The 19,383-nt window shown below is 44.6% G+C and overlaps 1 protein-coding gene across 1 annotated transcript in view; it reads right to left on the bottom strand.

Moving 5' to 3' along the window:
• Positions 1-19,383, bottom strand: part of LOC120521327 — a 130,514-nt gene that overhangs the window by 34,717 nt on the left and 76,414 nt on the right. The window contains exons 11-12 of the mRNA XM_039743029.1: positions 15,209-15,274; positions 13,943-15,128 (exon numbers count right to left, since the gene is read on the bottom strand). Of these exons, the coding sequence (XP_039598963.1) occupies positions 13,943-15,128; positions 15,209-15,274 (1,252 nt within the window). The remainder of the gene's footprint in view (positions 1-13,942; positions 15,129-15,208; positions 15,275-19,383) is intronic.

Below are 19,383 nucleotides of genomic sequence, written 5' to 3'. Positions count from 1 at the left end.
GCTCTCAAGCTGTGAGTCACTCGTCCCCTAATTGACAGCTTATTTGCAGTCCACTTCCATTTGTTGAGTTGAGTTGCTCCATTATCTAAAAGTCAATCCCAGTTGCTGTTGTCCACCCCTCAGCACCCATCATCACCACAAGATATCAAAAACGCTTTCTGTTCTACGTAAGATCTGATGGGAGACGTGACGTCGAGGAGCCGAGTATGAACTCATTACTCTTGGCCCTGTTGATTTTTGATGAAGAATTACTTTCAAATACTCATTGACACAAGACTAATACTTTAATGTCAGTGTTTGGTGTAACAAAAAAGAGAACATCATCAGCGTCACACCCTGTAGTCTGCGACTGATCTGGACAAAGTGTACAGCATTCCAGAATAGGCACAGCCCTGTCAAGTCCATTTTTTTACTGAAGAAGGGGGCACTCAAAGTGCTGTTAACTTTTAAAACACCAAAACCGTTGGTGTACAAGAGCCTGATCATATCTGTGACATCCTCACCAAACCCAACATTCTTCAAATAGCGGTGACCTACTCGATCAAAAGGCTTTTCCTGGTCTGTGGACAGAATCTCCAGATCAAGAGCTGACAACAGCAGTGTACTAACCTCTCTTTCTTTATTCGTTCAGAAAGACCGAAACACCGCCGCCATAACACCGCCCGGATGACTTGAAGAGCTACAACACTTCTGGGTTCCTTTCTTCCCTCTGCTTCCCCATCAATGATGTCAGGCTCCAATAAACCATCACGATTTACCCAGCATCCCACGTTCTAATTTCCGGTTCTTCCCTATAAACTGTCCGTCTTCCTACCCTTCAATGTCTTTTGAGTTTTGTAAAAAAACGACTGACTTATTTTCTTTGCAGTATACGGGGCTACCACCCCAAAACGTTGTTCTTCCAGAGTATTTCACAGTGGCGTATTTGTCAGGATAGAAGTCTGAAAATATGAGTGAAGGACAGGACCTGAAAACAGTCCTAACCACCTGGGCAAATGAGCTCCAGGCCGTCAAGGTTGAGCAGGCGGCTACGAAAATGGAGCTCAACAAAACTAAGAGGCGACAGGCAGCGGTGGAAGCGGTAAGGCCGGAGCCTGCGAGACCTCTTTCACCTCTGAGCATCACTCTTACGGAGGGGACGACATAGAGGTGTACCTCTCCATATTTGAGAGGACGGTAATACGGAACCAATGGCCGCGGACAGAGTGGCCGTCCATCTTGGCTCCGTTCCTAAAGGGGCCTACGCAGCAGGCCTATCATGATCTTCCAGAGGAGGACGCCGCCCAATACGACCTCCTGAAGGCCGAGATATGTATGTGATATGGTGTGACCTCTGGCTAACAGGCGAGGGCATGGAGACACTGGTGATTTGAACCTGAACTCCCAGCTAGGGCCCAAGCGTTTGAGTACTGGGGAAAGCTCGGGCACTGGCTATGGCCAGATATACACCAAGCTCGCCAAGTGGTTGAGCAAGTGGCTTATGAGGGGTTGATCCATGCGATGCCCGATTACTTTGCTCAGCAGGTCCTGAGGTACCCGTTTAAGGACATGAACGGCCATCTGGAGGTTCTAGAGCAACAACTGGTGGTCACCCAACTTAGGGGGTTTGAGAAGTCGGCTCGCGGGACCCAGCAGGGATGTGTCCCCACTCCTGAAGCCACTCGTCGTGTTGCGGAGACTGCAGCCAAAACGAGAGACCGGGTGCCCATGCCGCCATGCTGTTTCAAGTGTGGCAAGCTGGTACACCTACTTCCCACCTGTCCTCTCAACGTGGAAAACCATGGACTGCTGCTGAGCCAAAGGAGATAGGTATTGTGCACTGTCGAACCCCCTGGCAGTCACAAATACAGGAGTGGTGTTGTTGAATGGGCACTCGGTGGTGGCATTATTTCACTCCGGGAGCAACATTACCATTGTTATGTCCTACCGCGACAATGGGTCGCTCAACAAAAAAGCATAAAATGTGTACATGGGGAGACCAGATTACAAAGTGCTACATAACCTGGGAAGGGACTCCTAAACAGCTGTTGGTTGCTGTAATGCTGGAGCCCCCCTTTTCGTTTTCATGGGACAAGACTGGCCAGAAAATAAATGCAGTAGACCTATCTCCACTCCTATTCCTAGGCTGGGCCTGACTATGGAGAGTCGAGGGGCCTTCCCAGCTGCTCCCACGCCATGCTCTTCGGCAGCTATTGATGACATAGACAGCCTGGGGGAGCTCTCTTCAGCCACGAACCTCGACCTGGAAGGGCAAATGATTGAGGATCCGAGGCAGGCGGGTGCTCCCACGGACCAGGTTCTTGACCTGCTCGCCAGCATAGACTTTCAGTTCCGGTCTATGCCAGCGTCATTTAAACGAGAACAGTGGAATGATGATTCCCTGAAGTTTGCCTGGAATGCCATCGTGTCCACGGACGACATATCGTCAATAAATTCTACACCCCGCGGACCCTACTTTGTTTTGGAGAATGAATTGTTATATTGAGTTACAGAGCACAAAGGTGTGGTGCGGAAGGTGCTGTTAGTTCCGTGGACCTACCAGAGGGAGGTTTGCGATCTAGCTCATGCCCACCTCTTAGGCGCCCATCTTGGGTAGCCGAAAAAACCCTGGAGCGAAGAAAACTCTGGTTTTACTGGCCCGGGGTCATGAGAAGGTCCGGAGTTTCTGTCAGTCCTGCCCAGTCTGTCAGTTATGCCAGATACCCCGGAGGGACCGTACTCCTCTAATCCCGATTCCCCTTATAGATATTCCTTTTGAGAGGATTGGTATCGATCTTGTTGCACCCCTAGAACCTTCAGTGCATGGTTATAAGTACATTTTGGTCATGGTTGACTATGCTACTCGATACCCGGAAGCGGTTCCCCTGCAAGCCGCTAACATGAAAAATATTGCACAGGAATTAGTAGTTTTTTTTTTCTGAGTGGGCATACTCAAAGAAGTCCTCACAGACCAGAGTACACCCTTTATATCGAATACATTCAGGGAGGTTGCCAAGTTGCTCCAGATAAAGCATCTTAGGACATCTGTCTATCATCCACAAATGGATGGCCTCGTAGAAAGATTTAATCAAACACTCAAACAGATGCTCCGCAAGGTAGTCAGTGCGGATGGTAGGAATTGGGACCAACTTTTACCCTTAGTGCTTTTTGTCTACCGGGAGGTGCCTGAAGCCTCCACAGGTTTTTCCCCTTTTGAGCTTCTGTATGGGCACCAACCCCAGGGCCTATTGGATATACTAAAAAAAGGCTGGGAAGGGGAGGCACTTCCCTCCACCAACCTCTTGGAATATATCGCGCAGTTACGTGATAGATTGCGTAAAATTCGGCCTCTACTTAAAGAGCACGTGTCCTGGGCTCAAGTAGCGCAGTTCTGGAATTACAATTGGACCTCCTCTCTATGCGAATCCCAACAGGGGAATTGCATAATGGTGCTTGTGCCCACCTCCCACTCCAAGTTTTTGGCCTATTAGCAAGGGCCTTACGAGATTAAAGAGAGAAAAGGGCTCGTCGACTATTTGGTGAGTCAACCATACCGTCGGCCGAGCGAGAGGGTCTATCATATTAATTTATTGAAGCCATGGATGGACAGGGAAGAGCACCCTCCTTCCAGCCCCGCCCTCTCCCTTTTCTCAGAAAAAATCCACACTTAACCTTGGTCCTAATTTGTCATCCCACCAGTGACAGGAGCTCGAAAGAGAGATCCTGTCTGTCCCGGAGGTGGTCAGTGAAGGACCCAGCCGGACCTCGCTGATTCAGCATGACATCATAACAGACCTGGGGGTGGTTGTCAAGAAACAGCCCTATCGCCTCCCCGAGGAGAAATGTGCTGAGGTGGAGCTAGAGGTTAAACAAATGTTGGACATGGACATCATTGAGGAGAGCCATAGCCCCTGGTCCAGTTCTATCGTCCTCGTGTCTAAGCCAGATGGGTCATGGAGATTCTGTAACGACTTTAGACGTCTTAATAAGGTCTCCAAATTTGACTCCTATCCCATGCCCCGAGTGGATGAGCTCCTCGAGAAATTGGGGATGGCCTTTTATTTGACTACTCTTGACATGACAAAGGGTTACTGGCAAATTCCCTTAACAGCATCCGCAAAAGAGAAAACTGCATTTAGCACCCCTAGCGGGCACTGGCAATACAAGGTACTCCCTTTTGGACTGCACGGGGCACCATCAACTTTCCAGCATCTGGTAGACAGAGTGCTAAGGCCCCACCAGTCCTATTGTGCCGCCTACTTCGATGATATGGTCATCTTTTCCAGCACCTGGGAGGAACATGTAATGCAGGTCTACGCTGTCCTCCTGACGCTAGTGAAAGCCGGGCTGCGTATCAACCCTCGGAAGTGTTACTTTGGGATGAACGAAGCCAAATATTTGGGCTACCTAGTAGGAGGAGGTCTATTGAAGCCACAGTGTTCCAAAGTAAAAGACATCCTGGAATGGCCATATCCGATAGTCAAGAAACAGGTGCAAGCCTTCTTGGGATTAGCGAGCTACTACCGCCGGTTTGCACCTTGGTTTTCTGAGAAGGCCGCCCCCTTGACAGACTTGACAAAGAAATGGGCCCCTTTACAGGTGTGGAATGAAGAAATGGAACAGGCATTCAGTGACTTAAAAATAGCCCTCACAACGGCACCCGTATTAAGGACTCCTAACTTTTCACTTCCTTTTATCCTCCAGACCAATGCTTCAGACACAGGCCTTGGTGCCGTGCTGAGCCAGAGCATTGATGGTGTCGAACACCCCGTGATATACCTGAGCTGGAAACTGTTGGACCAGGAGACAAGGTATGCCACAGTGGAGCGGGAAGCCTTGGCCATTAAGTGGGCAGTAACTCAGCTGCAGTACTACCTGCATGGTTGTGAGTTCACCTTGATGACGGACCATGCAGCCCTCCAGTGGATGGCCCTCCACAGGGATTCGAATCCTCGGGATACCAAGTGGTTTTTGGACCTGCAGCCGTATAAGTTCACTGTTATTTATCACCGAGGTAACCTGCAAGCCAACGCTGATGCGCTCTCTTGGGTTCATGATCTCTTGGTTCGGGCTGCCCGATCCGATGGGTCTGAGCTGGGGGGGGTGAAGGGGTCATGTCACACACGAGCGCCTGGGGAGCAGCTTAAGGACCCGATTTGCATTGCGACAAGTCCTGCCAGGGGACAATGGCGGCATACTAACCTCTCTTTATTCCTTCAGAAAGACCGGGACACTGCTGCCATAACACCGCCCGGGTGACTGGAAGAGCTAAAACACTTCCGGGTTCCTTTCTTCCCTCTGCTTCCCCATCGATGACATCAGACTCCCATAAACCATCACGATTTACCCAGCATCCCACATTCTAATTTCCGGTCCTTCCCTATAAACTGTTCGTTTTCCTACCCTTCAATGTCTTTTGAGTTTTGTAAAATATGACTGACCTATTTTCTTTGCAATATACGGGGCTACCACCCAAAAACTTTATGAGTGTCTGTCTCTCTTTCCAGAGTATTTCACAACTTATAAACTGTACCACCAGCAATTAATGTGATGACACCCCAGACATAACATGCGATATTCAGCACCACCCAAGGGCAACATTAACCAACTCTGAAGTCCCTCTGAGAGTTTTCAACTCTATTGTTATGTAGATACCTCGAGGAGTACAACTGGAAGAAGTGCCCTGCCTGAACAGAGTTCAAATGGTTGATTGTTGTAAAGTGAAGAGCTGAGCTATCAACTGGTCATCATTAGGTGACTAACAGGTAGTGATGGCCTGCTGGAAGTGATCAGTAGGTGGCTCTGTTCAGGATGGGTTAAACTGTCACCTCTGGGTGACCTGGCATGGTGGACATTGGGGGTAAGGGAAGCTGTCAAGGTGAAATTAGAGGTCTTCCATACAATATTACCTGTATAATATTGTCTCTGGACTTGACAGAGCAGGATTAGCAAGTGAAAAAGGTGGCCAAAGTGACAAAGACTTCTCAGTATCCAGACTGAAGAAGTGGAGGAGATGTTCCAGTTACTTAGTGACCACACCCCTTATCTTCCCTGCAAACACATACGTCAGAGTACCAACATGAAGATTCTGTCCAAAAACTGAAATTCAGATTCAGGAGGAGTGGCATGGATTCTGACCTGCCCATAACACTGGACCAACTCTTTGTTCTTACAGTTATTTGAAGGCTCATGGGAGTTGTAAACTTCAGCCCATGTGTGCTTTGTGGACCTCTTTGACAGTGGTGACCATATGCCACATGGCATTGTGAATTTCTTACCAGATCACGGTGATGAAGGGGAACTGTGAACTCTGATGAAGCTTATAGTTTACTGATCAGCCCACCAGCAGATCTTTACCTGTCGAGTAGTGACTGAAAAAAGGAGAATAGGGGACAAATGGTCAATGTCAAGGTCTTGAAGTGGATTGGTGGGCTCCATCATATGGATAAGATAAGGACATAAGAAATGTGTAAAAGAAACTTGCAAGCGAGGAAGTGGCGATACAAGCCTTCGGTGCCTTCTGTGATCCTGGGAAATGTGAACTCACTGCCAAATAAGATCGACGAACTGGCTGCGCTGGTGAAAACCTACAGAGAATGCAGTTTGTTGCGTTTTTACGAAACATGGCTAACGACTAGTATCTCAGATGCTAACGTGGAGGTACCTGGGTTTAGTACAGTTAGGGCGGACTTAGATGCAAATACCTGCTGGCAGCAGAAAGGAGGAGGACTCGATCTCTATTTTAACACAAGATGGTGAACCCCTGGACATGTAAACGTCAAAATCTCCACTTGCTGCAGGGACATCGAACTGTTGGCCGTAAGTTTGCATCCCTATTACTTGCCCAGAAAGTTTGGACACGTGATTGTTATTGTTTACATCCCTCCTCAGGCGGATGTGGAGATAGCAGGTGACATCATCCATTCCGCAGTTGCTAAGTTACAAACGCAGCACCCTGAGGTGCTTGTGCTAATCGCTGGAGACTTTAACCATGTGACGCTGGAACAACAAATACCATTAACTATATTTAAATGACAGACATTTTGTTTTGAAGTTTGTTTGTCTACATATTTTAATTTTGAAAAAATAATCACCTTCCTATTTTAAGAAGTTAGAAAATGTACACAAGAATCAGTGCAACTTAGTTAACAGATTTGAAAGTTAGTGTTTGCTGTTATTTATTTACTCATTAAAAGAAAAAACAGTGGCACAGAGGTGTGTGTGATGTGTAATGGAGATTCACTCAGACCACCAGGCCACTGTTTGCACTGGCAGCCATAAAACACAGCCACACACTCTACTGTTATAGTTGCTTCTGCTGACTCCTGACAAACTGTTCTACCAACAGGAGCGTCTTTCAGGTGAGTAAAAGAGAAAATTCTGTAGACAACAAACACAAGTTGACGTCACCTCTGAAGCGGAACCTGAAATGGTGAACTGACCTATCATTGAAACTCTACACGGTGTCTGTCTGTCTGTCTGTCTGTCTGTTTTAAAGACCGGTGACCTGTGCAGGTGTGTTGGTTTAGGAAGGACAGATTATAACATTCAGGGTAGGGGGCAGCTGGAGTGTATCCCTGCAAACAGTGGGCACAGGCAGCAACAACTACTGGATTAGGGTGCCAGCCTATCACAGGGTGAATATTCACATTGACACATCATTGAATCATTAAGCATCACCAGTTCACCTAACCTGCATGTGTCTGGACTGTATGAGCAAACTAACAGGGAGCACTGGGATGTAACTCCCAGACTCCTTATTCTGAGGCAGCACATTGTCACTGTATGCCTAATTCTTTATTTAACATATGTCACACGTGTGCGCTTGGGAGGCAGCTAAAGGGCTCCAAGGAGGGTAATATCATGCCAGACCAGGCGGTTGTGGAGTGCACTAACCCCTTTTCTCTTTCTTCTGCAGACCAGTAACAGGAAATTCTGCCTGGCCCTGATGATGTCACTTCCTGTTCTGACCCTGATTACCTCACGTCTTCTGAACAACTTTAAAGCTGCCATCTTGATATCCTAAATCAGTTTTGTCTTGGACTCAGTTCTGAAAAGATTTCATTTCTTGTTTTGAACCAACTTCCAACATATGGGGTGGCACCCCAAAACTTTTTGTGCCGTGTGTCCTTCATTTGACACATATTTATATTAACTGAGAAACTGAAAAACAGAGGAAACATACCATTTATTTGACAGTTAGATGGGGCATAACCCCCGACTGCTCTTTAAACTCTGCCATATGTCAGTAACACCTAAAATTCACACTCACTGAAGTTTCGTTTTTGGTGTTCTGTCATAGTTTGAATGTAAAGACTTCACTCAGGAACAGGGCCGGATCTATATGGTGATTAGGACATGAATATTCAAATAAGGTGTTTTTTAAGCCATGCCTGGTTACTGGAGTGGCTAAATGAGTGGGCACAAGCTCAGAGTTTTATGTTCATTTCAGATTTATGTGACTTGTGGTGTAAACAGAGTTGGATAAATCTGTTGGTTTTTTTTGTGCGTCTGCCAATTTTGTGTTTTAAGCATAAGCAAAGTCTTAGTTTGGAATTTAAATTAGTTTTACTTATTATAAAGTGAACTGAAATAAAGCAGCACACTTGTGATCGGTGACTGGGGGCCTACTGACTTGGACATGTTTGATGAAATGTGGGGAGTTGGACAAGTGCTGTGGTCTGCTCAAGGGATGAGCCAATTGCTGTTAAGAATGTGTGTGGGGGGGGGGATTAAAGAACACAGTAGGGGGTCATTTGGTCTTTATATATGGAAATTATTAATACTTGTGAATCATGAAATTGTTTAATTTCTGATTTTTTCAAGTAATTTTTTTAATTTATGTGCAGAGAAGGAGATGCATACTGGGATGGTGGTGGTGACAAAATGATGTATTAAACTTTGCATTTAATAACATGTGTGGGGACAAGTGGTGTGCTTTATCAAATTAATTTGAAGAAAGAAAAAATGGAATATACTGTATATATATACATAGGGTTTTTTAAAAATCTATCTATCCATTGTCACACACGTGCGACTAGGAGCGAGCTGAATGGACCAAGTGGAGGTGATTACCCACCGGGCCAGAGGGTGGCGGGGTGTCTAAACCTATTTCTGTTATCTCTGCAGACCAAATACGGGAAAACTTGTCTGATTTAATGTCACTTCCTGTTCCAGCACCTTGACTGATGTCACTTCCTGTTCCAGTGCCCAGACTGATGCCACTTCCTGTTCTGGCACCCAGACTGACATCACTTCCTGTTCCAGCGCCCAGACTCATTTCACTTCCTGTTCTGGTCTAATGACATCACTTCCGGTTTCCAACATATAAAACCTACATCTTGACAGATCAGTTTAGTTCATTCTAGGAACTCAATCAAAGAACATCCTTGTGTTGGCTTTAAACATTTTGCAGCCAGGAACAATATATAGGTGGCTGCTCCAAACCTTTTTCAGTGTGTTGAGACTCATTCTTTTACACCATCTATCTAACATATTTGTCCAACTCTAATTACACCACAAGTCACATAAAGTTCTTCTATAAATCTGAAATGAACATAAAACTCTGAGCTTGTGCCCACTTATTTAGCCACTCAAGTAACTAGGTATGGCTTAAAAAACACCTCATTTGAATATTCATGACCTAATCACCAAGATGGAGCAAAATCCTCAGATGAAGCTCATTATTTTGTGATCAGCCCACCAACAGATCCTCACCTGTGGTCATGAGCTCTGAGTAGTGAATAAATGAAGAAGATTAGGAAGACAAGGGGATGAGACCAGAGTCCTACACTGGACTGCTAAACTTCATCTCTTGAAGAAGGTGAGGACTTTAGGAATACACAAGGAACTCTGAACAAAACCACCACATGAGGTAGATGAGGTGGTCTGGACATGTGGTGAGTGTGACAAGCAATAAAAAGAATTAAATTCAGCAATTAATGCATCATTGTGAAAAATCAAACCTCCAGCATCCTTGCCATTAATTTATTTGCAGTATTCGGCACACAGTCTGTTGGCTGATGGTGAAAATTAACTGGAGATTCATTGCTTCTCTGGAATTCTGCAAATTGTGAACAGTCCTCTGCACTCTCAGAATCACACTTTAGATTTAATTCTCAGCCACTACGGTTACATTCACACCATATAATGATTCACATCGTTGTTTAATTACTAACTAATGCAGCAAGAATATGAGGATTTTCATCCATCTTTTTAACACTAGAATTACCAGAGCCTACGAAAAAACTCGTAGATCTGTCCCACTTTAAATCGCTTCTTAAAACCGTTCTCACCTTTTGTTAATCTAAAAGTGCTGATAAAAGAAAAGCTGCAAGTAGCCGGCTATTCCATCCCCCCACCGACTTAGAACGTGCACGAACTTCTCCCAGCTCACGCCTTGATTGATTATCTGGGAGTGAAGTGGAGTTTTAGAGTGGAAATAATAGATCATTATTTGGAACACACGCATTTCACGTGTGTTCCGTTTCTACAGTAATCTGTGTAAACACATTGTTAAAACAGAAACGTTTTTCATATTGTAGTAGTAGATGACAAAATGTAGGCATAAACTATATAATGTATGAAGCCTGAAGTCCAAATATCAAACACTTTCACAAAAGGTACAAATATAACAGAACAAGTATGATTTTATTCAAAAATATAACTGCAGAAAAAAGCCACCTTAGCATGCCATATTGACACATACTTACTACAGCTGACACAGTAGCATAATGGTATCAGCCACTGACTAGTATCCAAAAGGTCATGAGTTTGATCCCACATGGTTCAGTTTTGAGAAGTAAACTGCTCTTATTCTTACTATTTTAGAATAAAAACATGCATTTGATTTCAGTGTGTAACAGCCAGTAATTTATGATACTTGTAAAGGTTAGTTTTTTTTTTAATTCACTTTTCATTCTCAGTCTCAGTCGTGTTCAGGATCCTTCCCTACCCCCATCTGAGAATGCTGTTTTCACATAAAGATGCGCTGTAGCTCTGCAGCGTACTTGTGACTGCATTCTCGTACCAATGCTTGCGAACTGAAGTGCCTGCGTGCACTTTTCGTGGCATTACACGTCTATTTTTTTGAGCATGCCCGTGTCGCTCAAACACAGGAACATATGTTGGTGTACAAGAATAAAAAACAAGTGCACTTTTATTCTAGACTCTAAGTGAAGAAAAAATAAAGCAAGTTACAGTAGGCGGTTGATACGACAGCTTGCGTGGTGCAATGCTAAGAACTGCTGATTTCCGATCCGTGCTATATAAAATCATCACATTCAAATATTAACAATTTCCACACACCCTTCCTACATTCACGACATGTGTACTTGTTGCAGTGTATACATCTCTCTGTGCTATGGTTCCTATTACACTGAATGAGCACCTGACATTGTACTTTCTTCCCTATATAAATCACATTCGAGTTATAGCGCGTCTTTATGTGAAAACAGCAGTGTCAAATGGGGAGGGGTGGATCGTGAATGCGACTGAGAGAATGGAACTGAATTAAAAAAAAAAGCTAACCTTTACAATTATCATGCATTTACACTGGCTCTTACAGACTGACTGAAATCAAATGTATGTTTTTATTCTAAAATAGTTAAGTACATGCAATATGATTTGAAAACAAACAGCGTCAGATCGGGCGCATATTCAAACCCGATCTGACGCTGTTCGTTTTCAAATAATATTGCATTAGTGCGATGATGTTTTTACATATATTGTCTCTTTCATTCATCTTGCGGTTTGTAATCAGTGACCGCGTGTTTTTTCCCCGATCTTGCCAGTTCTCACATGTTGCTGTATGGTGCTGTTTCTTTTGTACTCCATGACATGCAGAGGACAGAATAGTACAGAGCAGTATGTTCAGCGCTATATGCAATCAGACAGACAGACAGGCAGAGAAGGCACTAGATATATAAATAAACAGGGAAGGCACTGTATAATAGATATATAAAAAACAGCTAAGGGGATAGATATATAGATAGGTAGGAAGGAAAGGCACTATATGATAGGCAGACAGGGAAGCTCCTATATAATAATAAAATTACTGTTATTACTATATAGATAGACAGGGAGTTCAGGCAGGCAAAACGGCAAAGGTTCAAAATAAATAAATACATTTTCTCCCCAGTGGGGAATCGAACTCTGGTCTCTTGAGGTACACCATGGCTGCTGCATTCTAAGTGACAAAATCTTACCAGTATGCTACAGAAGCTGTCATACAACTGTTGAACCTTTTATGAAAGTGTTTATTTGATCTTTGGCCTTCAGGCTTCACACATTTTATAGTTTATACCTACATTTTGTAACATTTATTACTAAAATATGAAAAAGGTTCTGTTTTAACATTGTGTTTACACAGATTACTGTAGAAACGGAAAACACATGAAATGTGTAGTATTCCAAATAACAATCTATTATTTCCACTCTAAAACTCCACTTCACTCCCAGATAATCGAAGCATTCTAAATCGGTGGGGGGATGGAATAGCCGGCTGCTTGCAGTTTGTTTTTATCGGCACATTTACAGGATAAAGGAGGCTGGTGGAGAGGTGAGAACAGTTTTAAGAAGCGATTTAAGGTGGGACGGATCTACAAGTTTTTTCATAGACTCTGGTAATTCTAGTGTTAATCTGCTGATTTACACCAGTGATACTGGCTCATTATCTGAACGAGGGAGCTTTAACACTAGAATTACCAAAGCTTACAAAACAAAAACTCATAAACCCGGCCCACCTTAATTCTGTTTATACCTCTCCATTAGCGTCTTTTGTCTTGTAAATGTGTCGATCAGCACAAGTAGCAAGCAGCCCGCTATACCATTACCCCACCACCACAGAAACTGCAAAAGTTGTTCTCCCAGCTGAAGCCCAGTTTATCAGGGAGTATAGTACCTAGAGCTGTATAGGCTAAAATAATATCTCGTTATTTGGAACACATGCATTTCACATGTGTTTCATGTCTATAAAGATCTATGCAAGTGTAGCATGACAGAAATGTTAAACATAAACCTAAAAGACAAACTTTTTTCATGTTTTAGTACTAACGATCTGTGGTGGGCTGGCGCCCTGCCCGGGGTTTGTTTCCTGCCTTGCGCCCTGTGTTGGTGGGGATTGGCTCCAGCAGACCCCCATGACCCTGTAGTTAGGATATAGCAGGATGGATAATGGATGGATAGTACTAAAGATAATATTTTGACATGAACTGTGTAATGTTTGAAGACTGAAGTCCAAATATGAAGTAAGCACTTTCACAAAAGATACAAGTGTAACAGAACAAATGCGCTTTTACTCTAGACTATAACCAAAGAAAAAGAAATCGGGTTAGTGTGGCGTTTTTGCTGTGACTTCTATGGTAGTAGAGCAGAAAGAACTACTGACTCCTATTAAAAAGGTTGCCGGTTCGAGCCTTCCCGAATCTTAAAATAAACGTTTTGAGTAGTGAGCTGCTTTCATTGTTACTATTATACAATTAAAAGATACATTTGATTTTAGTCTGTAACAGCCACTGTAAATGTATGGTACTTATAAAGGTTTAGCATGTTTTTTTTATTCAGTTTTATTCTCTCAGTCACATTCATGCTCGCCCCTGATCAGTTTCTGCGGTGGTGGAAGGATGGAATAGCAGGCTGCTCGCTGCTTGTCCTTATCGGCACATTTACAAAGCCGGATTCACGAGTTTTTTCATAAGCTTTGGTAATTCTAGTGTTAATGACCCTAAGAGTCTGAAACAGATACAACAGTATGAGGTCAGGATGGTTCAGGTGTGTTGTAAAGGATCATCGAGAATAAGATGGCATAATTATCATGTCATTAGCGGTTGAACTCACTTCCTGTTGAGTGGGTGGGGCTTATTAGAAGGTCATATGACAGTGGAGCTCAGTGCCCTCAGCGACTCTCATTTACATAAAGTGCCATTACAGATAAAATTGAACTCGTCATAGTCACATCACTCACCAAACTACACTGCAGCAGCTGAGCCCCGGCTCCAGTCTCATGATGTACTCGGCGGTGAGAAGTGTCTCTGACAGGTCAAGTTCTTTAAGCTCTCCACAGCAGCTGATGACAGCAACCAGCACAGCACAGTCCACAGCAGATAAAGTCATGTTGCTAAAGTTCATCTTTAACTCCTCTCCAATGGTGTCTCTAATTAACTCCTTATTCTGAGTCTCACAGAGCCACTGACCTACTTTCAGAGCTTCACTTTTGGCTTTTTCAGGTGTCATAAAGTGTCTCTGCAGTGCAGAGCAGATCATCCAACAGTACAAGGGGTTGAAGCACATTGAGTACAGGATGGTGTTCTCCTTGACATACTGAAAAGCCTCAGCACCCAGAGCAGCGTCACCAAAGAACTTCTTACAGTACATCAGCCTTTGCTCAGGGAAGAACCCCAGGATCTCTACAAACTGATCGACTCTTTCCATGTCCATGGCTTCCAGGGCTGTTAGTCTGCTTGTTATCAGGACTGAGCAGCCCTTCAGTAATGTCCGACTGACCAGACTGGTGACCAGAATGTGGACAGGCACCTCAACGTCTGAGTTTGAGCAGAGTTGACTCGGTGTGAAGTTCAGTTTGTGTTTGTATTCTTCCAGTCCATCGAATATAAAAAGGAGAGATTCAGGATTCTTGAGAACATCTTTCAGTTGATCATTACTGAGATATTTATAGTGCCTTTCAATCAGTTTGGTCAGTGACATTTGTGGCTCATTCACATTGTCTAGGAAGTTAAGCTCTCTGAATTTAAACAGGAACACAAATGCAAACCTCTGGTACTGAGTGCCTCTGGCCCAGTCATACATGATCTTCTGTACCATGGTGGTCTTCCCTATTCCCACCATCCCACTGACCACTATGATGTTGACTGGATTTACACTTACAGGACTTTTCCTAAACAGCTGCTCAGTCCAGATTCGTTCACATTTCTGTGCTGCTCCTTTCTTCATGAGATTTTCATGAATTCTCCCAGTTTTTGTAAGTTCATGTTCAGTCTCATTATGGCTTTTGGTGTCCCGTTTAATGACCACCAACTCTGTGTATAGAGTCTCAAAGCCCACAGCTGTGGTGTGTGGATCTCCAGGAGAAGCCTGAGCATTCAGAGTTCTTGTGGATTCAGACACAGCCTGTCTGTGTGTCTCATGGAGGTCTAAAAGTCAAAATGAGAACAAATGAGAAGACCTGATGAGCACAGGACTGCTGAGCTTATGCGTAAAATAAAGGAGTTACCTTTAGCAAGAGGGTCAGAGACAGGTGGCTCGTTTCTGGTGTCAATCTCCTCTAAAAGTTTATTTCCTGTGATAAAAGAAATAAAGACAGACGGGTCAATCACAGCAGTTGGTGGTGGGGGTGGTGGTGGGGTGGGGGTTTGAACTTTATAAAACTGGGCTCTATAATTGTAAATGTGTATAAATTTCATAGCTTCTTCTCTGCCTTCACCTCACTTCTCAACCCTCTGCCACCTTCACCTCCAGGTTTCTTGACTGTTGTTGACTTTGATAGCTTTTCTCAGGAAAATGTGTCTGTCATCAGTAGTCAGTTCTCATTACACCTACCAGTCAGTCTGCTCCTGTAGTTACACACATCATCCTCATCACCTCAATCACCACAGGCATCTTCCTTACTGTGTTCAAACTTCTCAAAAAGCCCACACTTGATCATCTCAAGTATGTCATTACAGACCACTGACTCTCTTCTCCATTCTATCCAAAACACTTCAAAGTGCTGTACATAACCAGGTCTCTTTGCTTTGCATGTCTTTGGACTGTGGGTGGAAACCGGAGCACCTGGAGGAAACCCATGCAGATACGGGGAGAACATTCAAACTCCATTCAGGAAGGACCCGGGAAGCAAACCCAGGACTCCTTACTGTGAGGCAGTAGTACTACCACTGCGCCACCCATGATTGGGATTCTGTTTAAAAATTTCACAGGCTTCCCTGCAAAAACCAAATATTCTGTAAACAGAATTTTAACACTTGAATCTCTGAAGCCTACAAAAAGACTCGTAATGCCTGACCATCTTTAATTCCATCACACCTCTTCATCAACGTCTTTTGTGTTGTAAATGTGTCTATCAGCGCAAGGAGCAATCAGCCTGGAATCTCATCCCCCACCACAGCAGCTGAAGTCGGACACAAAGTTCTCCCGGCTCAAGTGTGTTTATCTGGGTGTGAGATGTCTGGAGTTGTACAGGATAAATAATATACAGTTATTTCGAATACATACATTTCATGTGTGTTCCATGTCTACAATGATCTCTGTAAGTGTATGATGAAAGGAAATGCGAGGGAGGAATTGTTGAACTAAAACATAACATTTTTTAATGTTATAGTAATAATGCCAAAATACTGACGTGAAGTGTATAATATGTGAAGACCGAAGTCCAAATATCAAATAAACACTTTCAGAAAAGGTATAACAAAACAACTGTGCTTTTATTCAAGAATATAACCGAAGAAAAACTAAATTGTTCAAGGTACATTGTGTAAAAACTGAAACCCAAATATCTATTGCTACTTGGCTGGTGGAGAGGAAAAGACTGTTGTCTTGTAATCAAAAGTTTGTGAGTTCGATCACAGGTCCTCCATGTATTTACTGTTTTGAGTAGTGAACTGCTATTATTATTACTGTTACATAATAAAAACACACATTTAATGTGAGTCTGTAACACCCGGTGTAAATTTATGGTACTTGTAAAAGTTAGCACTGAAGGGATAAAAGTAAACACACAAATGCAACTCAATTGTTTCTTCTTTGTGTCTTGTGGAGCAAACAGACACCGCAGCATCTATTAAACATAAATTTGAACATTTTTTTTAGTCAAGAAATGACATGTTGATATGACTGTCCATGTCAAATTTAAACACAATGTCCTAGACTCGCATCAAATGTACATTTCCCTCCTCCTGCTCCTTCACATCATCACACAAACATGCACATAGGGCCTTGGGGTGTGGGTAAGTCAGGGGGTGCGGGTATGGATCCCGTTTCCGCAGTCCTGTGGCAGCCTACACCCCAATTTTATTTGCACATTAAACACTTCCACAAAAAACATTCCACACAAATGCACACTTAGGGCCTTGGGAGTGGGCACACTCAACGGCATCCGGTGGGGGGAAATTTCAGCCTCACTCCGAGTGCCGGTGTCCACTTCCAATTTTAAACTGCACCTAGTCATGGAGAGTTTTGGGGGGAGGTGGGGCTGTGTGTTGGCATCAGCTGGTGTAGGCCACATGGTGCCGGCACTGCCTGCGCCCCCCCCAACCACAAAATGCACCTTATCAGCACACACCAACACTACATTAGAGCAGGCGGAGGGAGACTAGAGGTCTTATCACACTTCTGTTCTCAGTTAGCTGCCCGGGGCTGGAGGCTAGGAGTGGGAGCTGGCCGTCTGCCTGTGGTCTGGAGTGGTGGGTTGCTTTGCTCTACGTTGGATGGGGGTGCCTGCTCACTATTACCCCTGCGAACGGGGCTAACTCTGACGTCCAGGAATGGCTGTACCTCAGGTACGGCAGCACCGGGACCAGAGTTAGGTAGGGTGTGTGGGGAGTGTGAATGGGTGTCTGGCGTACATCCTTGTAAGTCTTGGGTTGTATGTGTATGTGAGAGCATGAGGGAGGGAGTGTATGACTGTGTTTGTGTGTGACTGTATATGTCAGGTGGGGTTTGGACTCTCCCTCTCCTGGGACATCTGGCAATACTACAACATCTTTGCCTACCCTCCCCCTGCCTTAAGCATCTGTCTGGTCGCTCCCGGTGGCTGCCTGGTGGGATCTGGTTCCCTGGGCTCTGTTGGATCCTCGGCGGGTGGGTCGCCTCGGGTCCCGGCTGCTGGGTTCCGGGCCCGCCGACTGGGGAGAGCGGCTGCGGGCGGGCCTGAGGGCTTGCCGTTGATATCTCCCGGACTCTGCCGGCTGCTGGTTGTGACCCCCGGGGTGATCCTCTGCGCCTCTCAGGTGGGGGTTGGGGCTTCTCTGGTGACGGCCTCCCTGGGGTCTCCGCTCTGGGGTGACCTCTGGATCTCTGGGCTTGGAACTCCTCCATCTTCCGCACGTTTTGGGGGGCAGGTCTGTGGCCCTTCACACTCACTATTGGATGCTCCTATAGAGAAACCTTACACATACAAGCGTGCGTACACACACAGGTGCTCACATGGTGATTTCATAAGTATGACTTGGACATCTTCAGCACATGATCTAAGGTTGTGGTGGCCTTAAATGCCTCAGTAATAATTACTGTATGATTGTCAGCAAACATTTTTACTTTTATATATCTTCATGTAGCTGATGCAGCAATGTTTTTGTCTTGTGGTTTTTTTGTTTTTTGTTCCCCCTCTTTCTGCAGGTCTAGAAGCGGATTCTGGTTCATTTATTGTTTATTCTATACGAAACCCCCCTCCCCCTTTACCTCCATCTCTTCCTTCTCTCTCTTCTTTTTCTTTCACTTTTGTCTCCGTGTCTGGTTCGAATCTTAAAAACATCTAAAAATATTTTTTAATAAAGTTTTGGTATCAGGCGTGACGTCAGCAGAAGCTGTAACGCTCCACCTGAGAGAAAAACTGTAAGGCTAGTCGCCAGCATTCAGACATCAATTCTGATTGCTTCACAGCCGAACAGGACACGTATAAAAAAAAAAAAAAAAAAATGTATGTTTTGTTATATAATAATAATAATAATAATAATAATAATAATAATAATAATTGTGGTATAGCGGGTCCGCGGCTTACGAAAAAGTCAGGTTTTTTTAAAATCCGTATAGTTGTGTCGTTCTCCGTGGGCGCGATTGCATGACCGCGGGGAGTTAATGAGGTGATTGGAGCGAGTCGAACTTGCACGTGTGGGTGCAGTCGATCTTGTTTGCCTCATTGGCTTCCTGCGGTGTGTAATTAAGATGCTGTGTCCACGGAGGCAGAAGTGTATATATAGACAGATGGATAGGAGTGGTGGGGGATAAATCGTGGAAAAAAGGAGAGGAGAACGGTTGATAGAAAGAGAAAAGCGGATGCAGTAAAAGGTCGGAAAACAGCAGTCGGGTGGTGACGATCCAGCCACCTGGAAGGTGGAAACGCCATGAGCTGGGGTCCCGCGAAGGAGCGTTATTCTATTGTGCTCTAGGGGCTAGTGTGCCCCACTGAATGTACCAGTGAGTGGGGTGAGCAGGAGAGGTGCCCTCCCGAAGGATCTGAGGAGCGACTGCGGGTGCGCGAAAGATCGAGGGAGGAGAGTTGACCTCGGCGGTCTGGCAGCGATTTTCTGATGAAGGCCAAGATGGAGGTTAACTGAAGGAGCTTGTGGTGGCTGATTTCCGCTGGCTGTGAGTAATTGTGAGCCTGGGAGAAAGAGACGGAGGTGGGCTGGACAGTAAAGGGAGAGTAAAGGGTCTGCGTTTTAATTACTGCAT

The sequence above is a fragment of the Polypterus senegalus genome, chromosome 2 (assembly GCF_016835505.1).
Source record: "Polypterus senegalus isolate Bchr_013 chromosome 2, ASM1683550v1, whole genome shotgun sequence".
In the NCBI taxonomy this organism is placed as follows: domain Eukaryota; kingdom Metazoa; phylum Chordata; class Cladistia; order Polypteriformes; family Polypteridae; genus Polypterus; species Polypterus senegalus.
The sequence above is the reverse complement of the archived record's forward strand: the minus strand, read 5'-3'. Positions and strand labels throughout refer to the sequence as shown.